Source organism: Podarcis raffonei, chromosome 11 (genome assembly GCF_027172205.1).
Source record: "Podarcis raffonei isolate rPodRaf1 chromosome 11, rPodRaf1.pri, whole genome shotgun sequence".
Classification (NCBI taxonomy): Eukaryota; Metazoa; Chordata; class Lepidosauria; order Squamata; family Lacertidae; genus Podarcis; species Podarcis raffonei.
In genome coordinates this window covers 45618495-45643631 of record NC_070612.1, presented here as the reverse complement: position 1 = coordinate 45643631, position 25137 = coordinate 45618495, and the positions used below count along the sequence as shown (strand labels likewise).

The 25137-nt window shown below is 39.0% G+C and overlaps 1 protein-coding gene across 4 annotated transcripts in view; it reads right to left on the bottom strand.

Annotated features, from left to right (window-relative positions):
• The window catches only part of DMXL1 (Dmx like 1), a 69569-nt gene that overhangs the window by 32532 nt on the left and 11900 nt on the right, over window positions 1-25137 (bottom strand). For all 4 annotated transcript variants that reach the window (XM_053408557.1, XM_053408555.1, XM_053408556.1 and 1 more), the window contains exons 5-21: window positions 24769-24895; window positions 23908-23974; window positions 19050-19225; window positions 17476-17665; window positions 17142-17307; window positions 16179-16391; window positions 14894-15138; window positions 14138-14804; window positions 13881-14002; window positions 13242-13331; window positions 11136-11238; window positions 8515-8631; window positions 7018-7239; window positions 4876-6534; window positions 3492-3602; window positions 2543-2712; window positions 904-1001 (exon numbers count right to left, since the gene is read on the bottom strand). In XM_053408557.1, coding sequence (XP_053264532.1) covers window positions 904-1001; window positions 2543-2712; window positions 3492-3602; window positions 4876-6534; window positions 7018-7239; window positions 8515-8631; window positions 11136-11238; window positions 13242-13331; window positions 13881-14002; window positions 14138-14804; window positions 14894-15138; window positions 16179-16391; window positions 17142-17307; window positions 17476-17665; window positions 19050-19225; window positions 23908-23974; window positions 24769-24895 — 4543 coding nt within the window. The remainder of the gene's footprint in view (window positions 1-903; window positions 1002-2542; window positions 2713-3491; window positions 3603-4875; window positions 6535-7017; window positions 7240-8514; window positions 8632-11135; window positions 11239-13241; window positions 13332-13880; window positions 14003-14137; window positions 14805-14893; window positions 15139-16178; window positions 16392-17141; window positions 17308-17475; window positions 17666-19049; window positions 19226-23907; window positions 23975-24768; window positions 24896-25137) is intronic.

The window sequence follows — 25137 nt, the reverse complement described above, 5'->3', positions numbered from 1 at the left end:
ACGATTTCTGTTCTCAACCTGAAGCAAAGTTCTTAACCTGAAGCACTATTTCTGGGTTAGCGGAGTATGTAACCTGAAGCGTATGTAACCTGAAGCATATGTAACCTGAGGTACCACTGTACTGTATTTTAAGTAATCCCTGTGTTCCCCATTTTTCTGAAGAGTCCATTTTTCTGAGTTGCTGTTGTTTAAAGAAGAGCCATTTATATTCTTACATTTTGTCTGTCTCTCCTCTATTTTTATGATAGTCCCAGCCCTAAGTGTTTTGTTGTTGTTGTTTTAAACTTGCTCCAGGCTTTGGTCCTTTAGTAGTGATGAACAAGATGTACAATTCAGAGCTACCAGCTAGAACCCCAACAGCTTTCTTGGTAAAAGATGAAAAAGAGTAACAGATCTGCACGTCATTTGCATGCAAAATCCTCAAAAGACTTCTCTCAGTAGTTACACAAAGAGATGTTGAACAACATGGGAGACAGAACAGATTCCTGAAGTAGACCGTGTATCAATGGCAAAGGTGCTAAAAGGAATCTAACACCTCCAGTATGACTGGTCAAAACTTATCCAACATACCAGGGTCCAGAAAAGGCTTGTTAAATAAAGGTCCTATGCCGCTAACTTAAGGTTAGATAGAACTACACCCTCCTGAATGTCTTTGTAAGTGGGACTAGAAAACATACTTCATGTTTGGGGCCATAATATTTAATGTTTTATTTCAGGCACCTGAGTTTTTTTGACTCCCGCTTACAAGTTGGTATTTGTAATGCTATTGGCAGAACAGGTGTGCTATGACATCAATAATGAACAGCTACTGGAAATCACAGAAGCTTCAAAAACTGATAGTAAAAAAAGTAACCAAGCTAATGATCCACATGTACTGAATTAAATTGAGTTATAAATCTGTACCTGTATAATCCCCAAATCACAGCCTTCTTTTTCATTGCAAGGTAAAAAATGGCCGCATCTAAAGGGTCATTGTTTCTTTGAAAGGCTGCTTTAGCGACCTGTAAAGATAATGGTGAACCTAAGCATTACAGATTTCATACATTTCTATCTAGATGACTGCAAGCAATATTGAACAATAATATTTGAGTCAAGGAAAAAACATTTATGTCAGTGCTGCTCATTGTTATAAGTCTTCTTTTTCTTCTCTGGCAATCATTCATAGCCATGAACACGGTCTTAACAGTGAGTCTGTAAGTGACTGTGGAGGCCAATTCTGGATCCACACATCCTTCCACAGTGGGGACAAAGGTTTCCGGGCGGGAGTTGATCATGGTGAGGGTTTGCCAAATGTGCCTTCCTCACAGCACATTTCTCCCTTTCATCCTGAGTTTGAGCACCTTACAGAGTGCACTTTGTAGTCACCATAATCATCAGCAAAATAAACTTCTGCTTATTGTAAATGGCTCAAGGCCAGGCGACTCTAAAAACAATGGTTTTAATAATCTTCATCTTATATTTAGATTAAACTTGAAGGACACTGGTGGTTTTTCAAGGGACATAGTATGAGCTGAATGACTTATTGAAATGAATTAAAATAAATTCCTACAATGATGTCTTGCAACAACAAAAAAGCAACCTGAAAACACGTGGTACAATGCATATGATAAATGAGAATTAATGGTTTGTAGCCAACATTGTCCATGTGTGAGCAGAATGGACTTCAGTTTGTGCAATGGGACTTTGCCTTGCACCCCTCCCCTAATGCATCCTCAAAATCCAGGAAGAGAGATCAGGAACAGGCTTAGATTCTCATACTTGGCTCCCCACTCCCTTCACTGTATGGAATGATTGAACTAGGAAAACCAGTGTTTGCTTGACTACGGAATCTCCCTTCACATTAGAAGAAGAAGAAACCCTTTTTTAAAAAGGGAGAAGTTAAACTCAGGGCCTTCTCCTGGTCTTTCACTTGCAGGATGTGAACATATATGTGGGGCCTTCCAAATACAACCATTACATAATGAAGTTCCATCAATTTAAATTCAGTGTCAAACGCAGGCAGAGATCTTTGGTCTGGGCTTAAAATGCAGTTGAAAATATATTTTCTTCCGCTGCAGTCCCAGCTTTAAATTAAGCAGGGGCTTCAAAAAAAAAAAAAAAAAAGAATGAATCGGCGAACGCTTATGAGTGTTCTTACAATTGAATCACCATTAAAGGTGAATCAGATGATGCCCAGTGATAGAAAGGTGAGTGGCCCTGTCCACCTGTTGAAAATCATGGATCTAGCTCACTGGCTGGATCCAGTTCCTCACCCCTGATTTAGCAGAAAAGGCTGAGTGTGAAAGATGCTTTCCATTGGCTACATGCCACCTTCTCCTCTCAGACTATCAATAACTGCAGGACTAAGCTTCCTTTCCCTTTGTCTAAATTGGTTCATTTGCTTTTTATATTTCTTTTCTTATCTACTTATCATTTTCCTATTAAAAAAGTAAAATATAAAGAAAGTACACATTTTAGTTTTAGTTACCCATGCTGAAAACACTGGTGTTTTTGCTTAAGAACATTCCAAAATCATAAAGCAACATGCTATCAAAGTATTTACCTTCTCAATGCATCTCCGTAAGCTATGGGTATTTCGAACCCACCATCCTACACCCATAGCTCTGAGCTCTGACCATGTTGGATCACCTTTTTGCATTGCAGGAAGCATGTTTAGCAGTTCTTCTCCTGCTACTGAATGAAATGCCCAGGCAAAATGACTAGAAGATAAGCCTAAATTGTTCAAAGAGATTATATTGTTACAGGTGTATAATTTATAACATGCTATCATGCTAAATGCTTATTTTTTTGTTTCTTGTAATCAACTTTTCAGGAGACTTTGGAGATCTTAGGACAACATCCAAGGGATCCACATCACATAATTTGGCTTTTCGCAAATAGGCACATTAGATTTACCAGTCTAAATATGTTACGTGGGCATTTGTCTGTTAAATTGAACACAGAATTATGCCAATCTCTATGAAGCCCCCATAAGCCTTACATCAGGGGTGGGAAAACTTTTTTTCAGTCTGAAGGCCACAGTCTTACTTTGGGATAGCCAGAATATAGCCTACAAAGTCAGACCACATCGCTCCATTCAGGAAAACAAGTGGCATTATTAAGAGTTAAATGACACATTCCAGTCAGGCAAAAACATGAAGCAGTCAGTGCCAGTGAGGGGATGTGAAGTGAAGAGGGTAGATGACTTGGGGAGAATCCTAGAGGCTAACCGAGAGGCCTTGAGAGCCACATCTGGTCCCTGGGTCTAAGGTTCCATATACCTGTATTACATGAAGAGCCCCAAACCAAGCCAAAACAGCAATTGTCCAGGCAGCCCTAGTTGTGCAGTCATACAAAGGAAATCCAGTTGCTCAGTGGAGAACTATGAAAGCCTACATCAGCACAATGACAGAGCTCCCGAAGGCTAACATTTCCTCAAAAATCAATTGTTTCTAAAAATGTTCCCCTACATAATGTAAAATTGATACTATAGGCAGAGTGAAAACCATTACCTTGGTGAAGGAGCTGGGCTCTGTGAGCAGGTGGCAGCGAAGTTGTCATAAAAGAGTGAAGACGTACAGCCAAAAGAAACTTTAAACCACATTCATCAAGTGTTTCTCCTCCTATGATTAAATGTTCAGTGTATATAATTTAATTCTTCATGGAAAATGTAGATATTCATTCCACCCATCATCTTGTTTCACATAATTTAAATCGCATTAGGAGCACATGGTTCGACAATTTTATAATGTCAGGAAACCAGTGTGCAGTAAAAACTGATTTACTAGCAATCAAAAACTATTCTAAATTAATATTGTAGACAATTATAGTGTTCATTAATTTGCTCACAGGCAATAAGTATAGCTGAAGTCCTGCATAATTATATTGTGGTATTTTTCAGTGCACAATTGTGTTACATATTACATTCAGAAGGAATATAGTCTGGATACAAAGGAGATGAATGTTGGACATTTGCAAAATAATACAGTCCAGATACAACATTGGGTAGCTTAGAATGACTCTCTCCCTCAATTCTAAGTACCTACCACTAAATCAAAAGCTGTAACTGCTCTATTTCATTCACAGAGCTCTTTGATTCTCAGAGAGCAGCTTTCATGTTATATGCCTAAGCAAGTGTTTCAGTGGCAGGCAACTTCTGAAACCAATCAACTAACCATGTGTAAGACCTGACAAATATAAACTAAGTATAAAAGGTTCCTAAAGCGCTGAAGCCTACATGGGCTGCCATAGTTGAACTATATCCCAATATGATGCTAAACCACTGTATCCTTCAAAACCAATCCAATTAAATCCTTTCTATTGTATGCCTGCGGAATTAAGTTTCACCTACTTTGGTCCCTCAGATTTCATAGACTTCCAAACCCTTTCATAATAAACAGATACATTCTGTGACTATTAGCAACACTAGCTAATGGATTATAAAAATATTGGCCTTTGTATTTCAAAGTGCAATCTAAGCATGTTAACTCAGAAGCAAATTCCACTGTATTCCAGGTATTCCAAGTATTCAAAGGTTTTTAGCCTAAGAGCCACATCCAACAACATACAATCACAATTCTCACAACAGAATGTCCCCTTCTTCTCTGCCCCCTGCAGCCTCTGTTCACATGTCCCAAAATCTGCTCTGGGTCCTCAACCTTCTCGCCACAGAGCAGTTTTTCTGGGGCACAGAGGGAGAGGAGGACTCCATTCTGCCAGTGGTGTCTGTTCCCCTGACAAATGGATATCATTCGATTTCTAAAGCTTGGTTTAACTATGGACTTTAAGTATATAGCACATCAGATGAGTATCTAAACAAGCATACTGTACATAGAAATTCTGGAACAGTTTTGAGAAGGTAAATATCTCATTTAAACAAATCATGAGAAAACTCACCCTTGCTTTTGTCTCTGCTTTCTCCTATATCAGTGCTGGTAATGGCAATTGTATCGACCAAGGCCATCAAAGACATCTGCTCCATCCTGGTGAGACCGGGTAAGCTAGCGTGAAGCAAGTGCCGTGAAAGAACTTGAGCATGCTCTGGCCCAAAGTAAGTTGGACTGTACTGAGAAAGATCAATAACCTTTGGCTTTTTATCTTCTTCATCTACTTCAAACATAGTGAGATCATCCGTATGTAGACTGGAATTCTGAAAGAGATCGTCATAGTTTTCATCTGCCGCCTCTTGCTTCTTAAGGGTTCTTTGGTTATTAGACTTCTCTGTACATGATGTATATGAGCAGTCCTCATCTGCAGCAAGCAATGCATATAAAGGTAGTGGTGGAACAGAGTCTATTTCTGTATAGTCTGTAATAGTACATTTGCTAAATGTCATGGGGTCCCGCGTACTGCTCCCACTGGCACAGATTGAGAGAGAACGGTACCGCTTTTCATGCTCAGGATCGTCGATGGCAATAACTTCTCCAGCAATGCATTTCACAAGATGAGAGAGGATGGCTTTTGCTCTACGCACTTTCCCTAGATCCATGAGTTCCAAAAGCTGCAGAGGATGGTACTGAGGTAAAGTAGGACATAATGTATGAGCTGCTTCAAAGAGGCCAGAATCTTCCATCTCCAGGGACAGATCATATACAGTTCGTTTCCCACTCAGTTTCTGAGCGAGACTTGTCATGGATCTGGTCAATGTCCTCTTGGGTGGGTGGCCACCAGATGACTGACTTTGTTTCATTAAGCTTATTATGGATGGTGTACTCCCACTGTAAGAGTCTAGAGTAACTGGTTCTTGCTTTGTAGGGGGCTGCCACTGAGAATAAACATGCATTTCACAATCCATCCCAACTACGAGGATGCCATCACGAACCCAAGATAAAGAAACAGGTAAAGGCGGTGAACCTTCTACTGATGAAACTAAATCCACACATCTTAGCAATATAAATCTAGAAGAGCATGACGTTTTAGTATTTTCCCACACAGGTAGTACGAGCATCTCCTTACCACTTTGTTCTTGCATCTTCCCAGACAGCTGACCAAACATATACAGCTTTGCCCCAATGCCTACTGTTAGGATATGCGAGCCGTCTTCTCTAGACATCCAGTCTAAGTGAACCATATGATTTGTTCTAGGTATTAAATTCTCATTTCCATCTATCACTGAACTGATGTCAACACCCAAAGAGTCCAATGTTGGGTTTAGCTCATCTAAGTGAAGTGTTTGTTCCAAGATCCAACAAGAGCCTCCGGTAGATTCGCATTCAAAAATTCCAACCGTCACCAAAAAGTCTTGAGATGAACGACTGTTTACAGTTGGTGTTCGCTTATATGCCACAGCTAAGCGATTTGTATGTGCACAGCTGATTTCCAGAGCTTGGCCTGGCACAAAAAGAGCACTACTGCTAAGAAGTCCATCTTCTATTAGTAATGGCCATTCTTCCCATATATACATGCCACTGTTCGTAATACTCTCTGCTACAGAAGTCACACCTGATTCCACTGCTAATCTGCACCTCCAAAACCTAACCTTACCATCTGAGCATAAAGTTGCCAGAAGATAAGGTGCATGACATACAGGATAAATGGAAGAAGAACTCAGGTGACCTGAAATTAGGAAGAAAGAAACCCTCAGGATATCAGATAAATATATTTTTTAAAATGCTGTAAATCTCCTAGAGGTGACCAGCATTAAATGATCAACAAGTTTAAATAAAGTATAACAAGAAAAATACAGAATTCCAAACTGACAGCCCCCGCCCCCCAAAATCAGGAAGTACAAATAGAGTGGTACCTTGGCACTCGAACGGCTTGGCTCCCAAACTGGATCCCAAACACCGCAAACCCAGAAGTGAGTGTTCTGGTTTGCAAATGTTTTTTGGAAGCCGACTGTCTGATGCGGCTTCTGCAGCTTCTAACTGAGTGCAGAAAGCTCCTGCAGCCAATCAGAAGCTGCGACTTGGTTTTTGAATGGTTTCGGGAGTTCAACAGACTCCTGGAACAGATTAAGTGTGAGAACCAAGATACCACTGTAAATCCAAAGTTAACCCCCCCACACAATTCCCTCCCCCCCCCCCATAAATTACAAACCTGCTGATGGTTTGATGCTTATGATCTCTACACCTTCTGGTAAATTCAATTCTTGACTATAGACAATTTCTGAAGAAAGAGTAAGTTGGCTGGTACTTTGAAGGTTCTCTTTGCAGGCTTGATATTTCTGAGTAAAGGAAGACTGGAGCTTCTCTTGATCTGGAGAAGTGTAAAGCTCGTCTTGAGATGCTGCTTCACATGCCTTGGAGTCTATTTTTTCATCTAAAGAAAGTGGACATTTTAGCTAGATGTATTATAAAATAAAATAAAAATAAAATCTATACCCCATGTATTCAAATTCTAGCCTAATCCTGGCTTTGATGTTGACCTATTTTCTTTCAATGGGTTTAACGTGTCTGTGAGCTCGGGGTCATGTAGCAACTATCATGAACTACCCTTGGCACTCTAAGACTTCAAGTATCCGCAAGCTGTTACAACTATTTATTTAACGGTTTAGTAGTCTGTATACTATATTTTAATACTGAAATACATTAGCAAGGGGCAACAGTCACATTCTATCCCCATAAGCTCTACATAGGCAGACCCTAGAGATAGTGAACTTGACTTTTCAAAGCCACACATAGCAATAATAGCCAAATTATCAGATAGAGCTGTTGACAGAGTTCTTCTTTCAGATACGGGAAAATGGGTAGCCCACAGCAAATTGTTTCAAGACTAACATACCTCACATGATAGTCTGAATTGATTTAAGAACTGTAATGTATTCATTCTTGTACCGGAAATGTTATGCTGTCTACAATGCACCATTCTGCACAACGCAATCATTTTGGATTATTTGCACCAATGCAAATTGCCATATTTGTATTGATCAAATTAGCACTACGAAGCACCTTTCAAGGCTCTTTTAAAAATATTAGGCTGCACTCAAACACTGGATATGATTCAGCCCTTTTGAGTACTGTTACTTTCAACAGGAGGTGTGCTTAATTGCCTCCTTAAAATCAAACACATGCAATATGTTTAACTTTAACTGAATACTACCCATGGCTGGATTCTACCCATTGCTTTTTAGGCAGACACAAACAGACTGAAAATGACTTGTTTTACTTTACTAATATTGGCCTGGTTTGCATCTTCCAAGAATTCTCTTGGTGTGCCTCCCTTCCTCTTTTCACGCTGCTGCTGCATCACTGACAAGCTAAAATCTACTTTGTTTTGTTGTTTGAACCCAGGCTCACTGTTTGTTTCCTCTAAACTAGCATCAAGTCATACTATGACTAAGTATTTTCTTAGTGATGAAGCAGCAGGGAAGTAGCAATGTAGAAACTTTATAATAAAGGATAGTTTATTTGAGAAGATTTTGAGGCAAGGACAAAAAGAAAAGAAAAACTAAATCCCATGCACACACACATTTGAAGAAGAACCAAAAATATTATTGAACTACAGCACTGCAATAATAATCAAAATAAGCAAGCATTCTATCAATAAATGTGCTTTATAACTTTAAAATTTACATTACAAATATAAAGAACCTACCTACTGAGACTGGTATGGACTTCAAATGTAATTTCCACATATGTAACATTGAACAGTTCTGAGTATGTTCAATTACTATTAAATAGAACTTTTCAGAAAACCCATTTTTCTGATATCCTGCAAAAATGTAGACAGATTTAGTTATTAGTATATGATAATTTGAGCAGTTGTTAACTACTGACTGGATAACGTTCATCCCTCTGTTTTATGGTATGTATGCATTCAATTTATATACAGTGGTGCCTCGCAAGACGAAATTAATTCGTTCCGCGAGTCTTTTCGTCTTGCGATGTTTTTCGTCTTGCGAAGCACGGTCCGTCGCAACTGCGCCTCTTCAAGCAGCTTTAGGAAAAAAGCGAACAAACTCACAAGACGTTTTCGTCTTGCAAAGCAAGCCCATAGGGAAAATCGTCTTGCGAAGCGACACAAAACCCGAAAAACCCTTTCGTCTTGCGCGTTTTTCGTCTTGCGAGGCATTCGTCTTGCGAGGCACCACTGTACTTGAAGGACCATCCTTTGTATCAAAAACTAGAGTTTTTTACTTGTTAAGGAATCCTGTTTTTGACACAGATTTAGTATGGCACAAGCTTTCATGGAATCCAGTCCGCTTATCAGATGCATGAAATGTTATCCTGGGTTGTAAGTACATATAAACATTTGGAGGGGGCGGAGAACAATAAAGTCAGAAAGAAACCGGGGTGCAGAGTAATGGGAGAACAATATGGTGTTAATCCTGCTATTTAATTTTATTAGCAGTGGCCATTCATACACCAAACACACACACACACACACACACACACACACACAATATTTAACAAGCCAGACACTCTGGCACACCTGGTTCCATACATTTCAAAGGGATTTATTATTTCATGAGAGAGAATAAAAATTGAGCCTTAGGTCACAATTCTATGCACATTTAGTTCAGAATAAGTCATACTGATTTCCGTGTTGCTAAGAGCCAAACAAGATGTGACAGTAAAGGTGTCGTTAGGAAAAACATTATTAAAAGTAATAATAACAAGAGCATGAGAGATTTTCATCAGGTTCTCAGCACACAAGAAGGGGAGATTCCGCTTTTACTTCCCAAAACACTATTCTGATTAGGTAAAGGCAGGCTTCTTTAAACTTGACCCTTCAGATGTTCTTGGCCTACAACTCCCATGATCCCTAGCTAGCAGGACCAGTGGTCAGGGATGATGGGAATTGTAGTCTCAAAATATCTGGAGGGTCAAGCTTGAGGAAGCCTGGGTAAAGGTAAAGGTAAAGGACCCCTGGATGGTTAAGTCCAGTCAAAGGCGACTATGGGGTTGCAGCGCTCATTTTGCTTTCAGGCTGAAGGAGCTGGCATTTGTCCACAGACAGCTTTCCGGGTCATGTGGCCATCATGACTAAACCACTTCTGGCGCAATGGGACACCGTGACGGAAACCAGAGCACAAGGAAATGCCATTTATAATCACACAATCACCCCAAATTGGCTTTGAGAAAAAAAAGCTCCCAGAAGTGAAAAAGGGACTTTCCCCATATGTGGGAGGGATGATTTTCACTGTAATAGTAGCTAGGTATTTAAGTCTTTTCTTTCAATGTGGCTCTGTTGAAATTTTTTTGCCACACTAAAATAAAAATTCGAAAATGTAAATTTCTAATAATGCATGAGTTCTTGGAACTAGATGCAACTCTAAACATGGGACTGGAATGCTGTTCAAACTCGATCCAACAAGTCCCTTTATACATATACAAATGATTATATATGCCATGGCAATTTGGCACTGTAGAATAGCAGCTTCTGAACAAAAGGACTACATATTCAGAATTTCAGATTACGCTTTTCTAGACTGAAGCCTGTACAGTAACTGGTTTACATACACAGCAGAGTGAGAGGAGAATAAAACTCAATTGTAATACACTAAAAGAAATAAAAGAAGCAATAGCATACAATTAACAATCAGTATGAAAAATGGGGTGGATGCGCTGTCTCCCTTCTTCAAACACAAATCCAGACACAGACCACCTGAATGAAGTTCATTGACCAGTTTGAGAAGCCCTGCTTTAGAGGCAATTAATACATTTATTTTGGCTCTTAGCAACATTTGGCCTTCTGCGTTGGCCAGCATGGGAAATCTTTGGCAGATATGCCTTGTGGACATGAACATTTGTGAAACTATTTTGTATTCAAAGACTAAAAATGAATTTTAGGAGACACAATTATAACTAATAGCATACAAGGTGAACTGTCAAAAAACAGAAGTTAGTATAGTCATTTCAGAACACTTATCATTCCACAGAATCTATAAGATGCTTAAATTTTCGAATAAAAAGACAATTAAAACCATACAGCAACAGCACACCACGTTACAACAGCTAAAGCAGGTAGAAAAAAATTTAAGTGGTCCACCAAGACCTTCAGCAATCTTCAAGTAGCCCATGGAGGCAAGTTTGGGAACCACTGGTCTAAAATATTAACAGTATGCTATGATAAGCCTGTTGCTTACGGGACAGGAATCCCATTTTCTTACTATAATTAGAATACATTCACTGCTTTAGATTTCATATTTTCACAAATTGTTACAGTCATAATGCCATTGTATTGAGAAGGTACTAAAGACAGATATGCTTTACCAGAGTCAGGTAACATGGTGTTTTTCTCAGACAGTCTATTTTCATGATTATTCAAAATGAAATCTTCTTGAAAAACGTGAAGTAGCTGCATTTTCCCACCATGCTAAATAATAAAAAAGCATATTAAAATACAACATTCTGCCCAAATTAAAATTAAATAGTCTCAAATAGAATATGTTGAAAATATGCAATACTTTGTTGAACACATTTTCAGGAGGTAAGGGGTGGATTAGCCCCTGAGAGGTTAATAGAAAAATCAGGGAAGAGGAGTCCCTAGAGAAGCTGTGAAGTGGAGCTAGAGCAGAGGAATCTGCAGCTTCTGTTGATTCTCTTATGGACCTTCCCCAAGAGTGGTAATAATGCCGACTTTTATTTCTTTGTGGCCCAACCCTATAAGCCATAAAATAAAAGCAGGAATGGCTATACTGCTCCACCTCCACCGGTGTAATACTGCCTCCCTAACCTGCTGTTAGGTTGAGCTGTTGAAGCCATCAAAGAAAATTGGCACAGACTTAGTTCCTACCACAGTCTGGAGTCACAAAGCCAGATGACCCAGGGGTCTCAAACTGACTCACCCCTGTGCTGCCAATAGTGTGAGAGGATGACTCATAATAGGCTTCCCTCAGCATCACTGCCACCTCCTCCTCTTCAATGTGTTTCATCTTCTTTGCAACTATACAGGCTGTCCAACCACTGATTAAATGAAGTCTGTATTCCCTTAAGTTTTACCTCTTATGGTTGTTTTAACTGCGTGTCTTTTAGTTCTTATCTGTTTTAATTATCAGTTTTTAGCCCTCCATTATCTATGTTTAATCTCGTATTCTATTCACATGTTTTATCCTATGCCTGTTTCTTTGTTCTTACTTGCTTTAACAATTATCTGTTTAAATGCTAACTGCTATTTTATTTAAATTGTTTCTCTTATGCTGGTCTGTGACTGTAATAAAGTTCATTCATTCATTCCTTCCTTCATTAGAGAAAACTTCCAAAAACCTAACTTATTCACCAATTCATTTTTCTGGATCAATGCATATTCATCCCAAAGAGGGAAGTATCATGTAGTGTGAGGAACTCATTGGTTTGCATGTTATTTAGCACGAGAATGCCAATTGATGTAGAGATGAGCTGAGCTGAACTTAAGGTTAGGAAAAACCATCTGTAAGATTTGGTATTTGCCACCTATGTTCTCATCTGGTCAAATGAAGTGATGGGAAGTCCTGGCCAAAACAATGTGTTCTGCTTTGTGTATAAAGGATGTAGAAATGTTTGCTTGGGCACGGGCAAGCTATCTCCTTGCTGTGGTGGTCCATTCTACTTTCTGGGGGATGTGGCAAGCTGATTTGCTGTAACTCTACACCTTTCTTTTAATAAAATCTGAGGCAATTTTACGTGAGGTGGCAACTGGTTAGTAGCATCCCCTGACTCTGGGCAGAGAAGGGTGGGGTAGTACTGTTCTACCTACGCTAGCAGACTCATACCCAGTTAGAGAGAGCAAAGAGATCCTAGTTTTCCCCAGACCAGCTGCCAATGACTGGGAAACTCACTGCAACCCTGGCAGGATACTGTGGTTCCCCTTCTTCACTTTCCTGCTGAAGTGAGCTGAGGGGGCCAAGGCTGGGAAGCAGTGTACTTACGGCCAGTTTGGTGGTGGGAAGGAAGGTTAGTCCTTCTCACAACATAAATAAAAATACAATCTTTGCAAAGCTTGTCCCCATTCCTCAGCCAAGACCCTGTTCTTACAGTGCCAGATAGGGCCATTCTCATTCTCCAGGATGGGATCATAACGATTAGACCCTGCCTGGCCTTGTTGGGATGAGCTAACCCTGAAGATCTTGGAATGCCCTCTAGAATAAGGTTATCAGATTTTTTTCAATGAATCCGGGGACACTTTTCAGCTTCAATGAATTTTGTTTGGGGACTGATTTGTAAATCTGGGGACTGTCCCCGGGAAACGGGGACGTCTGGTAACCTTACTATAGGAACCACAGGAAAAAACACAGTATTTTGCTCGTTCTTTCAGAGGCATATTATTTAGAGAAAACAGGTTATTTATTTTGAATAAAATAAAACAATGATGTTTCCACCCATAAAATGCAAGCGCCTTACCAGCTCTGTAATGGAATTCAACTCTACAATGCATCCTGGTCTAGCTGTGGATTGTTGACTTATGATGTTAAAAACTTCACCAACATATTTCTGTAGAGTTATAAAGGTCAGTAGTTAAAATTTTTGAGATTACATCCAGTCATATCTCATAAACCATTGTCTGAATCTTAATGTAATGTAATCACTTGGGACTTTATGAGAAGGTATTTCTGCTTTACTTAAAAAAGAGTGAGAATTTTTATTTTTGTGAATTCCTTAAGGCAAAACAAGTTTTGTTCTGAGAAATCTGGGTCAGGGATGGGGAACCTGTGGTTCTCTGTGATTACAACTCCCATCATCCCAGGTCATTGGTCATTCCAGGTGGGGTTGATTAGAACTGGATTCCAGAAACATTTAAGGGGACACAGATTTCCCCATGCCTGATCTAAGCAAAGCTCAAAAACATAAAAATCTCCTTATAATTTCAGGAGCCAAGATAAATCAAGCCTGAAAAAGATTAGTCATACTTTTTTAAACTACAGGGCAAGCTAGACTTGATGCATGTGGCAGGAGTTTAATCCTCCCCTTGTGATCTTTCTGTTAGATTATGTTAGATTTCTGTTAATTATGTAATTAACAAGCCTACTGGCCTTTACTTACAGAAATTCCTGGATTTGATAGCTCACAGAGAAGTTTTTTGGCATCTATTATAGCTTGATACAGTCTCAAATATTGTCCATCACTTGCAACAAAGCAAGCACTTGGTGAATTACAGTATGCACCTAAAGGCAATTATGAACAGTCTGATTTAGGTAAAAACGATCAACGAGTACCAGTACATACACACAGTTTTATTCAGATATCATTATGAGTTGTTACTATGTTCCTTATTTTATTTATTCATAGGAGGGACTTACCTAGGCAGTAACTGGGTATAAGGGTAGGCAGCCATGCCACATTTGAAAAGGCAGAGACATGAAGAGAATTAATTCTTGCAAGCTCAGAAACTCCACCAGAAAAAGATAACGGCCCAACTGGATCAACTCTCCAAAGGATAAGTTCACTGTAAACAGCAGTGAGATCCTGTGATGTGGTTGCTGTGCCTTCATCATGAAGTCTCGATGGTGAGACGTCACACGACTCTTTTATGCTGTCAACAGCCGGTGTCCTTATTGCATTATGATGAGAGGTTGTAAGCAGCAATGGAAGTACTGAATGACAAGCCAAGTCATTAAGATGGAAGCGATGACCACAATATCTTGATTTGTGGGAAATACTGAGTACAACTGAAAAGGCAGATTCCTCTGCAAAGCTGACCAGCCATTGGTTTAGAGATCCATCTGCATGTTTGGAAATCATCATAACATTTGGGGTGAAGATACTTAATTTTAAGCTGTTGGTTGATTTACTATGGCCCGAAGAGATTAACATCGAGCAGGAACGCCCAAGGCTAGATGGTTTCTGTTTGCCTTGTTGAAGAGCAAGATCCACATTCTTTGTACAAGCGTACATCACTACACTTTTGCAGAGCGAATTTGCATCACCAGTAGGGAAGGCCACAGGAATCCTTGAAACAAACGACACCTAAAAACAGAAATGGTACGGAGAAGCATTGGAATCAAGTGGAACACCTCAAAACTATTTAAAAAATTTATTCAGAAGAGCCACAGTACCTGTACTTGGCGAAACATGCCTGGCTGGTACTCATCTAGCCAATCTACATGCCATACTAACAGTGACCCATCCATAGGATGAATACTAAACAACATGTCTGCATTTTTATTCCATTCAGACAGCTGTACTTCAATCTCATGATCAACAATAGAAGATGACAAGGGGATATAGCTTGAATTTGGAGCTGGTTTTTCACCAGCAAGTTCTTGATTTCCTTTTTGATCTTCTCTATTGCCATCGGTTTCTGGTGAGAGAAAAAAGTGTCGCTGTCAAGAGATCTGCACACTGAAACCATCCTTATAGTTACAGGCAATGTGACGTTTTACAGCATTTTCTAGAACTCAAAAAGTTCTAGCAGGTTGAAACAGACATCTCCTATACGCATACATTGACCTAGCACGCATGTTATTTTAGACCACAGCTAAGTTTGACTGTGGTTTAAAGGTGAAGGGCAGTGTGTAAGTGAACAGGGAGGAAATAGTTGCCTCTTCATGCCACCCTTCGCTCCTGCCGTGATACTGGGAGTTAAATCAAAGTTACGCTCAAACCAAGACTCAGAACTGACTCTCTCCAATCAACCCACAAGCTGTAACCAAGCCTTGTTCTTGACTTACACCTCAAGACTTTGTCTGGCAAAGACAAGCCACAAGTCCAGGTTCAGATGTAATGGTAGCGTGGCAGCAGTGGGAGAAGGGAGAGGAAATCTGCTGTTATTTTTTTCCTTGTGCACCTGAATGCTAGACAATCACCTTTAAACCATCTTTAACTTTTTTCCAAAGTGACATGTGAATGAGCCCATTTGCCAAATATCCATGTTCAATATCTCCATCAATAATTTTCTATGGCTGCCAAAAATTTACTATGACTATTTTCAAAAATATTTCATATTTGGTTTATCTAACAAACCAATGTTCACGTGAGGGATATTCTTTGTTCCGTGGGTAATTAATGTCTGATTTAAAACGCTTTAAATGAAATATTCAAAATCTAGAGGTCATGGCTTCAATATTATGAGTTACAGAGACAATGAACTCTCTCGTGCACTTAGGGAAAGAATCCAAAATTTTGCAAGTGGGCTTTCACACATACAATAGGACTCCTCCTTCCTCTCCTCCCCCTGCAACCCTCTGTGTGCTCTCAAAATCTTCTGGAGAAGATTCCAATGCTCTGGAGCACATTTTAAAGGTGCCTGTTAAGACATACAAACTAAATAATAAATTCGTGTATTATAGGCATTACATTGTTTCCGAAAAGAGTCAAACAAACCAACAGTAGGCACTTTACCTTCATCAGATTTTATCTCTGTCTGATTAGACTCTTCAGTGCTGACCTCTGAAGAAATATGCTCAAAACTCTTTTTTAGTTGCTGTAGAAAGACTTCCATTGATAGGGTAAAATGCAATTCTTTATTATTCAGCCAGTGTACAACAAAAGGCCCACTCTTTTCTTCATTTTCATTAAGACTCAGAGACATGATGGAAGGGAGCAAAGGAATGTCTACAAGCAAAAGACTAAACTTACTTTCTCTTCAAGATGTACCATAACTTTTAAATTATTTCCTTTTTAGTAAGTAAAACTTAACTGCATTAGAAGATGGACATTAACACACACATACAAAAATCACAGGACAGTTAATCCTACATTTCTTTAATAAAGCACACCCAGAGATATACATAGACCCCACTCCCCTCTGCCCACAAAAAAGAGAATACAAACATGACTGCTTGAAAGTAGGTTATTAACATCTCAAGGATTCATGTCCGAAATTCAAAGAGCTTTTTAAAGTACACCTGAAGATTTTGGGCATGCTCATTGGGATTTCTGATTTTCTTTTATTTCAGCAGCAGAAACTAAATGTTATCTGACACAAGGAAGGAGGGCATGTCCAATGGACAAAGACAAGTCTAGTTTTTTTGTCTTTGGCTGCAAGGTGCCAAAATAACCCAACCGTGGCATGTGTGATTCACTTTCAAAGAAACTAAACAGATTATATGGCACATTTTCATTTGAGGTTTTTGTTATTGTTATAAAATTTATATACCACCCTTCATGCAAAGATCTCAGGGCCCTGTTCCAGTTAACATAAATTATTTTCTGTTAATCATCTTCAGCAGCAGTCAAAGCCTCGAACTGAAGCTGTATATCATCATTATTTACAGTCAGACAGTATGTCTATATTACTTTTGCAGGAGAATTTAAAAATGAACTGTACCCACTTATAAAGCAAAAATTGGCATTCATAATCACCTGTAGCTGGGTTGATGCTGGCAGCAATGTGGAAGTGGCAAAGTGCATTTGATTGCAGCGGAGTGTTTCGATGAACTTCGTGAGCGTCTTGCTGATGCGGCAAGTATCCAGTATGTGCAAGTGCTATTGACCTCCTTCTTCCTCGTCGAAAGGGCTTTAGATTTAACTGTTGAGAAAATGACATGTTGTACAAAAGCAGAAAAGTAATCTAGCAGCAGCAATATAGCTCAGATGCTATTTCTCAACAGTCAGCAGGTTAGTATGGTTGTTACTTTAAATACAAAACTATAATGATCTGGGAGGCTTACTCAAAGTCAGGTAATTATCTTCTTACCTCTAAAGCATTTTTCATGCTCTCTTTACTAGAAGCATTCCTCTTAAAGTTGTTAGTTGACTTCACAGGTTCAGGCAAATGGTTGTATCCACCTCCATATAACAGACTGTCATTTGGCAACAAAGTCTCTGCCCAGAGACGGCATATATTATCTTTGCAGCATGTCAACAGCACATTACATACGGCACCACTAGGACAGGAAAAAAAGTTTTTTTAAAAATTCTGCAGGGGTTTCTGAATTTTATACTGTGCTGCTACCTATAGCAAGTCATATTTTTCTGCTTTGAAGTCAATACTACACATGAATACTTGGAAATAACTTTTTAAAAAAAATGTAAGACATGTTCCTATTTCCTTACCACCCTTCTACTGCAGCAGTATGATGCAAATTAGGACAACTCGAGCCACAGTGGGCTTGGATATATTAGGTTCCTGCTTTGTTTCCCTATAGCCAAGGATATTTGGATGGTGCAACACTGGTGAGGACACAAACTCCTAATGTTATATGCACAGTGGTACCTCGGTTTTCAAACATAATCCATTCCGGAAGACCGTTTGAGTTCCGAAACATTCAAAAACCAAGACTCAATAGCCGACAGCTAGGTCTTCAGATCTTGCACTAAGCAGAAGCCACGTAGCACATTCGACTTCCGAGGCTTATTTGAAAACCAAAGCATTTACTTCCGGGTTTTCAGCGTTCGAAAACCGAAACATTCGACTTCCAAGACGTTTGAAAACCGAGGTACCACTGTATAAGTATTTCCTACAATTAGTGTGATCGTTATTAAGTGACTCTCATTCGATGACTATGTTCCACTCACAAATCTATAAAACTAAGCAATTACTCAGTGCTGAGGCAGTGATGGAGAACGAAAATGTGGCCAGACAGCGCGCTGCTGAAATCACTTACTAACTGTATTATAGGAACTTTTATGCCCACCAGCCAGGTAGATTAAGGTATTTTTCATTTAATGTCAGAACACATGTACGGAACTGATGTCAATGTTGCCAAAGTGTCGTACAGCAGACCTTCAGTGCGTTATGAGCGCGGGATGGTTCACGAGGCTTTGCACTGTGGCAGATATTTTACATGCTGCTTGAGGCATTTTATGGAAGCTTATTACGTGCAGTAGCAGTGGATAGCATGGTGGAGGGTGCGCCACTCACCTGACATTTCTATGCTCCCGTTGCTGCTGAATACTGGGATGTAGAAGGGGAGCAATGAGATGGTGGTAAGGTCAGTGCTGTGCAAACACACTGCCAAGAGCATCGTATTGGCTCCACCAGTTTGCACTTTACTGACCTTAACCCTTCCATTTTCTGTCCTGATCGGCAGCAGCAACTCAGCTGGAGGGAGGTCAGGTGTGCAGCACAGCCTGACCTAAGGGTCTACTACTGATTATATAGCTCCATAATCTTATCTGTTTTGGGAAGACTTACTTAGATTCATCTGAATGTTTACCCAACCATGGCTGATTAAATAATACTGGCACAATTTTGAGAGCACAGGGCAAAATTTGAAACCATTCACAATTTCTACCAATTCAAAGATGGAACAGTGAAAAAATGCTCACCGTGGCATGTAGTTACTTGTCTTTCGCCAGGAGAACCCATTAACAGACCGAGGATGAACCAAGTAAATAAATGAGAAGCCTACTTCCTGTGGGATTGCTTCTGGTGCTGTAACTGGAGGTGTGACTGCTGATTTCCAGCTATCAGTGTTATACCACACCTTTACAAGACAATCATCCTAGCAAAGAAAAAGTGATATATATTAGAACACTATTTTCCATAATTGCTACACAGAGCTAATTCTTCCACTTTTGCTCACTCTTAAATAAGCTTTTCAATACAATTGAATAGAATTATTTTCAACAGAATTATTTAATCATGTTAAATGGAGGATGAAGTCACCTTTTCCCCATAAAAACAACTTTTAAAATTCTTCTTAATCTATGGTTCATAATTTCTGCCAACTCCATCCCTTACCAGGGCCACTTCTTTTTGAAAAATGTAAGCAGCAGCAAAAAAAGTCCATACTCTTTCTGCAAGAAGAGTCAAAGGAGACTCCATTTTTCTCCTGAGTTCTCTGCCCTTGTCCAATCCTGGTTTCTGTACATGTTTGATTCCCATGACACTCATCCACCCTCTGGTTGTGAGTACAGAAACAAAAATATAAAACGATTTGCACTAAATGCTGATCTGCCTCACTTTGCATGAACTTCTCAGCTACTGACAGATTCATAGCTGGCTTATTTTAACTGAAACTCATAACTCATTTCTATGTGTGTAAATAGTATGTGTGTAAATAAGGGGGAAATTTGGTATTTTAGTATGTCATGCAGTTAAGATATCTGAACCATAATCAGAGCCCAGGAAGAAAGAATCACTGAAAAATCCAGTCTAATAGAAAAACGGTTACTGAAAATAATAAAGAGAAAGTGGAAGGTGAATGAAGAAAGATTAGATAAATAATTATTCAAGAACAAGATAAGTAGTTGTAAAAATTACAGAATTCACAGTCTGTAAAAAAAATGTAGTCTATAGTCCAAGGATGCCGAGAAGTTATGACTACATGAGATAACAATAGAAAAGCATGAGCATAAAGATATCAATGAAGCACCAGAGAGAAGCTGCTGAAGGACAAGATTTATCATGCTGTTTTCAAGGGCTGTTAAAGTCCTCTTTGGAATTTAAATAAGAATGTGCAGTGGCATAGAAGGTGCTATTAAAATAAATTTAAGATCTGAAAGAAGAAAAATATCAATGGAAGTTTTCATAAGGTTTGCTAATTACAGAGTAAAAGATGCAATTCAGATAAATGTTTGGACAGGGAATTCACTTAAAACAGACAATACAGAGGCTGATGTTTTAGCAGGTATGCATCTGAAAATATTAAGAAGAAACCAGTAATTTTTGACCATTTGTTTAAGAGAGAGACAGATGAGGGACTACTTTTATTCTTAAGTTTTTGTTTGGAAAAGAATGGATTGCACTGCAGAATACCAAAGAAGGTCAACACTTGTTAGACATAATCAATGGTTCTCTCCCACAAGCAAATAAAACCTAACCACTTAATGCTACACTGCTGTTATTAATCCTTTCATCTCTCTCAAGCAGAAACAGTTTGAAATTCTTGAGAAAGTAAGGGAAGGGAAGGGAGAAATGAAACATGGACAAAATAATAAGAGAAAAATGTATAACTGAATAATGGATAATTTAAGATTACCGTCTGTTAACGTATGGAGACTGAATTAATAAATGCATAAACATCATTAGGCCATTGAAAAAAAGCAAAAAGCTTCAATAATTCTCCTCCAGTGGAAACATAATTTAAGAAAGAGATTAAAAATATCTGGATGCCATTACACTGAGCTCAGATAAGAGAAGAAAAGAAAAGAAAGGGCAGTATATTATTGCTGAAGGTTTAACCTCCATTAAGAATACAGAATGGATAAAAGACCCATCTGAACGTTGTATTTTTGGCATAGAGACAATAGTCAATAAACCTTTTATGACATTTATGTCTGTTTATCTTTTATTAGAATAGTAAGAGTTCAAGGAACAATAAATTCATAGGCCTCGGTCCAGTACACCTGAAGGTGTACACCTCCATCGTTCTGCCTGGACACTGAGGTCCAGTGCCAAGGGCCTTCTGGCGGTTCCCTCGCTGCAAGAAGCCAAGTTACAGGGAACCAGGCAGAGGGCCTTCTCGGTAGTGGCACCCGCCCCGTGGAACGCCCTCCCACCAGATGTCAAAGAGAAAAATAACTACCAAACTTTTAGAAGACATCTGAAGACATCTGAAGGCAGCCCTGTTTAGGGAAGTTTTTATGTTTAATAGGTTTAATAGGTTATTGTATTTTAGTGTTTTATTGGAAGCCACCCAGAGTGGCTGGGGAAACCCAGCCAGATGGGCGGGGTATAAATAATAAATAAATAATAAAAATAATAATAATAATAATTATTATTATTATTATTATTTAATATGTTCCATGCACAGACCGTACAAACTTCAGCTCGCACAATGAGACTTTCACTTTCTCCTCCTCCCCACTGCAGCTCTCTTTATGTCCTCAAAATTTGCTCCAAAGGGGTTGGGAGATTCTGATTTTGGGGGTGCACAGGGGACTGGAGAGGAAAATGAAGTCTGCATGAGCAGAAGTCTGAGCAATGCTGGATTCTATGCATACATTCTTTGCGGGGCGGAAATTAAAAGAATAATACAGTGCATTACATAAATTTACACATATTTTAGACTAGAATAAGCGACATGAGTTAAGATTTATGAACACTGGTTCTAACTGGCAACTAACTATATATGATTAATCCATATTTCTGTTCTATTATACTATCCTTTCACCAACTTACTATTGTATATTTGTATTGCAAATAATTCAGATAAATGTGTTTTTAAAAGAAAATGAACAGAAACAGGCTTACTTCTATTTTCAGGGATGAAGGCATACAAAATAGCTAAGGTAATATATCTATTAGAGCAGGCATGTCCAAAGTCTGTTTTGGGGGCCTAATCCGGCCCCTGTTGCTGTATATGTACTGTGGTAAAATCCCCCCAAAAGCTGAATAACTTCAGTCCTAAGAAAAGCTCTATGTAAGAGTTGAATCCGGCCTCTTTCAAAGAAACAAGTCCTTAATTGGGTTTGGGTGTTGTACATTTAAAACACCTATTGCTACTTTGTCCCCTTTCTGAAGCCTAAAAACTTCAATCCTAAAAAAGCTCAACAACTTTAGTCAGCTCTCACGCATGTTTACTTCATCAAATCTGGCCCTCTTTGAAAAAAAGTTTGGGTATTAGAGCAACTACTGTCAGTGTTCAAGTATTTTCTTAAATGAGCATCCAATAATAAATAGCAGCTACACATTTCCCTTAATTTTGGCACTATAGCCAAATATGTCAATTCCACAGAAAGTCATTCTGTCTGAAAAACAAGCATCACATGATTGCATCTTAGGCCTTAGGGGAAGTGTTAGTTGCTTCAAACAGATCACCATGTTATTGCAATATTATGCTTCTGTGCTGATGATTATTCATCCGAAGAGCACAAGAACTGTGAAATCCAATATGTTAAGAGAAAAAACCACCACACTGGATTTTAAGTTAGCTGATCTTTTGTCCAAAATTTTGTTTATAAGGGTGACTTATTATAACGAGCGGGACGCAGGTGGCGCTGTGGGTAAAACTTCAGCGCCTAGGACCTGCCGATCGTATGGTCGGAGGTTCGAATCGCCGCAGTGGGGTGAGCTCCCGTCATTCGGTCCCAGCTCCTGCCCACCTAGCAGTTCGAAAGCACCCTTAAGTGCAAGTAGATAAATAGGTACCGCTTTATAGCGGGAAGGTAAACGGCGTTTCCGTGTGCTGCGCTGGTGCCGGCTCGCCAGAGCAGCTTCGTCACGCTGGCCACGTGACCCGGAAGTGTCTCCGGACAGCACTGGCCCCCGGCCTCTTAAGTGAGATGGGCGCACAACCCTAGAGTCGGACACGACTGGCCTGTACGGGCAGGGGTACCTTTACCTTTACTATTATAACGAGCAATTTATTTTACTTATAAATTTACATAGCACTCTTCACCTGAAGATCGCAGGGCGGCCCACAACATAAAATTGGAAATTATATTGTATGACTTATTCTTAATATTCTTGGAGGAAACTAAATTATGGTTTGTGAAATCTGTAATTTCCTCTTCTTTCAAGCAATTTATGACACTGTTGCAGCATCACAGTTGCTCCATGGATGAGTAAAGTTTGGGAAGATAGGGGCTTTCGCAAAACCACAGACTTACATAGCCGATTAGCTATGTGGACTACAACTTTCCAATCTTTGGCTTCTTAACCACTTATGACTGTGTCTGCATGCTTAACATTCTACAAGGCATAGGAGTATCACAGCTAAGCTTGCTTTGCCCTGCCTTTAAAAGCTTGGTGGTGGTCATGTTAACCCATTGGAACAAATGAGCTTCTTGCCCTGAACTTTGACTCAGGACTACTGCTTCTAGTCCAGCTAGCCCCGTCATTCCTGTTGCCTAGTCCAAGCTCTGAGGCTGTTATGATACTATGCTTGTTGCTGAGCCTGTACCTTTAATCTCCCTGTATAAAGATCTCTTCCTTACTCTCAAATAAGAACCTCTGTTGCCATGGTCTGAGTGGAAGCCAAGATAGGTAGTACCTATGAACTGCCCTCCCCTCCTCTTACTATAGTCACATGAGATGGAAAATGACTTAAAATGTGTGTGTAAGAATATCAACATTGTATCCCTGGTTTTATTGGTTCTTTTCATTTTATTGCTTTTTTTCAAAAATGTTTTATTATATTTTTATTGTAATTACTCTTTCTTACTTTAATGGTATATGCAGAAAGCCTAGGTGTGAAGGTAAAATAAGAAATATATTTCAGATCCTATGAAACTGGTTTACCTTTCCTGCAGTAGCAAAAAATTCCCCATCTGGTGAAAACTTCATTAGCTGAACTTCAGAAGCAGTTCTGTGAACAGCAGAAAAGAAAAGGGGTAAAAGATGTTCATCGTGATTTGATACCTCAAAAGCTTAATAAAACTGAACTTGAGTTAAATATTAGAGTTAGCAAAATTGCTTATTTGAAATTCAATTATTTTTGTTTTCGTTGCAGATGATTAATTGCAAAACTGATGATATAACTTATGTGGTTTACTTGGCTGTTCGCCTACCAAAAACAAAGTTACAACATTAACACAGGTTTTACAATTATAAAGCTTAGTAAAATCTGTTGAAACCCTCTTTCACTTCTTAGCATTTGCATTGTTTGCTTTATTTATGCTGGATCACCCTTCTTAGAGTAAAAGGGCGCTAAATACTCATATGCACTTCCATATGTTCTATGTTGTAGAGATGAAACATCTACTACATATTTCGGAAAGTATCTCATATATAACACTTTTTAATCTGGGAAACAACATACAATGATTGGCTCACACTGAATGGACCGAATTGCAGTATACTGTTTCTTGCATCTTTCACAGTTTACCAAATATGAAATTAGACCCGAGTTGAGGACAAAGGAAGTCAATTAGAAAAGAATAAGAACTGAAACATGGATATACATTTATTATTTGTTTTGTATCTGTATTTTTTAAAAAGTCTGTTTGTTGTGTGTGTTTGTGTTGTAATAATAAGCTAATAAAAAGCATATATAAAAATGAATTGCAGTATACTTATCATTTAAATATACTGCTTTGGAGTAATGCACCAGTCCAAGGAGGTTCAAAAACAAGTGTAAATTAGTCTTAATATATTTCTTACTTGCACTGCCAAATGATTCTCCAATTCCGAGCTTCTGTTTTTTCAGGATTTTCATCTTCTGATGGGTTTTCATAATTGACATTGGACCAAAGTTGCAAACAACTGCAAGCTGTCAATAGACGGGAGCCTAGATTTTGAGAATGTGTACACATAAATTAGAATAAAAAATAGTAGATAAAGTCAAACTACAGACTCTGAAATAACTGTAACGAACAATATAACTATAAACCAACTATATCCTCTGAAATATACACCTGAATCTATAAAGTTTTAGGTGATCAATCTGAACTACTCATAACGAAACCACTTCATTTGCATGCATAAAGGCTAGAATTGGCAACTGTCCTGTAAGATGGCAAATTGGCAAGA